Here is a 3338-nt window from a genome sequence, read left to right as displayed (position 1 = left end):
TGCCTTGTTCATGTGTTTGGCATTGCAAGTGTTCTACATTGAAGTAGAGGTGCCCACCGGATCACGAGCCAGTTCTTGTCTTCATAACGCCCTTTGCAAAGTGATCAACCTTTACAAATCTCATCCAATCCATCAAACATAAGTGGCTTTGGACTAATTTCATACTTTTTCACTTCCAAGTGTTAGTGCGTACCAAATTCCAAGTTTTCTAATGGATTTCAAGTTTAGTATATTGTACTTGCAACATAGAGTGGATTCTATTCTCGTTTCCTTGACAGTACTTTGATACATTATCAATCATTCAATCACTATGGATAGTACTTGACCTAGCCAAGGCCTTGAAAGAATTCATTCTTTGAACCTCTAGGGTTCAATGTATAGTCATATTAATATACCATGTGAGTTCCACAAGAGGGGTTATTTATTTTTGAAAATTTAAGCAATTTAATAGAGGTACATAAACAAGTGAACTTTTTTTAATCCATTTTGAGAAAGAACCCATTAATTCATTAAAAACAAGGGATCAATCTATTCATGTCAACGTGACGTCCCAAGTTTGAAACCAACACATACTAAATGACCCCAAAAAAACTTGCCACATGCTTAACTTCACTTCACTTTTTGCTTGCTTCTATTTTGCAGCATATTTAGCTCACCTCCCATTTTCCTCAAGAAGACAAAGTTCGAATTAAGTAGTACAACTCGATGGGAAACATTGATTGTAAAGAAAGCTTCAAAATTTCATTATATCAAGGAAAGAGTCTACAAACTGAATTCACCCTTTCATTCTTTTTTAGGAAAGGCCAATATAAGATGTCCATTTGTCAAGGATACATATACAAAAATGAAATGAGTACTAATGGTGAATCAATAATACACAGGCTGGTCTTGCCATTCCATGTATGCTTCGCTTGCTCGAATTTGGAAGGAGCTTATTCATTGGAAGGCAGTCGGCTGGTCAATCCTGAGAAGAAATTAACATCCTATTGGATTAGTTATAATATATATTATAGAGCCTCTACTTTGTAGAAGACCCTAAACAATAGAGCACTTCATGCCATGTTAGTCAATGGCTGAGCGCATTCGATCTAAATAGAGCTAAAACTTAACAGAAAATTGAAGGGCTAGAATTGGTTGCCCATGTAGGTATTGCCAAACTGCCAATTAGGAGGTGCAACATCATATGAGATGAGGCTCTTTCCATCACTCGTTACAACTCGGAAAGAAAGGGCTTGGCCCGTGAGGACAACCCCACACTCCCAGTTTTGTCCCCAATTGCGTTGCATCGGCAGCCAGCCCGTGTAAGAGCCCTTGATGAACACCGCCGATACGTCCCCCTGGCCGCCCACGTTATGAACCATCACCAAGTTGAAATGTGGGTTCCCATTCAAAGTAAACTTGATCCCTCCTTTCTTCACACAAGGTACCCTGCAAAGCCATCCACGCCAATTCAACCATCTAATTACATAATTTCCCTGTAGGATCATGGTTTCCATAAGAAATTTTCTTGCACACATATATGGTAATGAAATCTCAAGCCTAGCATTTTCTACGGCTGCAAAATGACAATCACATGTATAATGACATTTCTTATAGCTAAAGATTCTGAATAATCCTTGTGGTTATTGTGTGAGTGCTTCCACCTATATGTTGTTGATGAGTAAAGCCCATTTCAAGCTGTGAAATGTCTCGCATTCGCTTTAATTGTGCACCTTCGATGAAAATAAGCTTCCCAATCCGAGTTCACTGATGTATGGATGCATGCATGCATAAAAATCTGTTTGTACTTATGTATGTACGCAAGTATATCTCTCCCAATAAGTCTTTTCACATGGTTTAAGCATGCTTTTGACAATGGAACTACATATCTTACCTCCTGTAAGTGATAGGAACAATGCCTGCTCGATATCGGGCAATCTTCTCAAAGGCGGGCTGTGCAAGGTCGAAATGTTTGCGAGGAGGATTACACCAGCCGCCTGCATTGCTGTCTTGAGCCCAATTGGGAGGACAAAAGTTGGTGGCAGTGACAAAGATGGAGGGGTTGCCTGGCAAACACCACTGGGGTTGATTTGAGCACTTAATCTCGAAGCACGATCCACAACTCAAGCCATAGTTGAACAATGCAGTGCTCAATGCTGCCGTATCAGTACCATACCCCTGTTGGTAAAGGTCTCCATATCCACATGCACCTCCTGCATTCATTTTACGGTCACTTATTAGAGAGACAAAGAAGGAAGGAAAGAAAGCTTTATTAACATCTTGTGGAGACCGAAGTTGACCTATATGAGTATACAGATACAGCATTTGTTTACATCCCGCTCTAGGTATCTAGCTATATTGGGATATGGAAAAAGAAAGTGATAAACTTCCAAAAAAAACATAACATTTTTGTTAAAAAAATCTTAAGTGTGTGTGTGTGTGTGTGTGTGAGAGAGAGAGAGAGAGAGAGAGAGAGAGAGAGAGAGAGAGAGAGAGAGATGTGTGAATCACCATTGTCCGATACTATCGAGTTCTAATCTGTCTTCAAATTTTATCCTTTTCAGCCTACCACCATGGGCAGCTTAAGGACGAACAAACTATGCGTGCACAACAAAAATATATACCTAGATGAATCCAGGATAAGCCCAGATTCACCCTTGAAGGAAAGTGCACAACAAAAATGTCTCTTGATGTGCCGATAAGTGTATGTGCATGCATTTGGACACAAATGTGCAAGCTATTTATACTATGAAAGGATATGCTCTATAGTTCTTCTTGTAGATAAGACCATATATTTGTTGTAGCAGTAGCATCATGCATTGCTGAAATGTCATGTATGCCAATGGTAGGGATATTGGTTTACCCATGGTGCCAGAGGCATCGCTGCCTCCGTAGAATGTAGCATGTGCATCTGACCAACCAGACAAGGCCTGAGGTGATTTGCGGCGGGGTGCACGGCGGCGAGCAGGGCGTCGAGGAGCATAGTACGAGTCGACTTGCAGGATATTAAGCAAAAACACAATGTAAAAAACAAGGAGAGCAACATAATAAATGCGGGCGGAGGCCATTGGAAGAGCTCACAAGGAAGCAAGCAGCTTCGAAATATTGGAACCAACCCAAGAGAAGCTGGAATGAGAGGACATGCAGGGCCTGCTTGCTTATATATGGGTGCAACCCTGAAGGGGCGTATACGACCATTCTGCTCTAAATGCATAAAGAATTCAGGTCTAAACGATGGAGAGTGCGGGAGTAGTGCTGAGCTCTCTCTCTCTCTCTCTCTCTCTCTCTCTCTCTCTCTCTCTGTGTGTGTGTGTGTGTGTGTGTGTCCGTGGGGTTGGCCGTCGGTCGGAGAACGGTAC

The 3338-nt window shown here is 41.5% G+C and overlaps 1 protein-coding gene across 1 annotated transcript; it reads right to left on the bottom strand.

Moving 5' to 3' along the window:
• Positions 1-740: 740 nt before the first annotated feature.
• LOC147457942 (expansin-A10-like) lies at positions 741-3094 on the bottom strand. The gene is made up of 3 exons (XM_086511730.1): positions 2843-3094; positions 1874-2192; positions 741-1428 (listed from the first exon to the last, which is right to left on the bottom strand). Exons 1-3 carry the CDS (start codon positions 3045-3047, stop codon positions 1125-1127), a joined length of 828 nt encoding a protein of 275 aa, XP_086367856.1. The 5' UTR covers positions 3048-3094; the 3' UTR covers positions 741-1124.
• Between the last annotated feature and the right edge of the window lie 244 nt (positions 3095-3338).

Source organism: Adiantum capillus-veneris, chromosome 5 (genome assembly GCF_014529385.1).
Source record: "Adiantum capillus-veneris isolate H3 chromosome 5, ASM1452938v2, whole genome shotgun sequence".
Classification (NCBI taxonomy): domain Eukaryota; kingdom Viridiplantae; phylum Streptophyta; class Polypodiopsida; order Polypodiales; family Pteridaceae; genus Adiantum; species Adiantum capillus-veneris.
The sequence above is the reverse complement of the archived record's forward strand: the minus strand, read 5'-3'. Positions and strand labels throughout refer to the sequence as shown.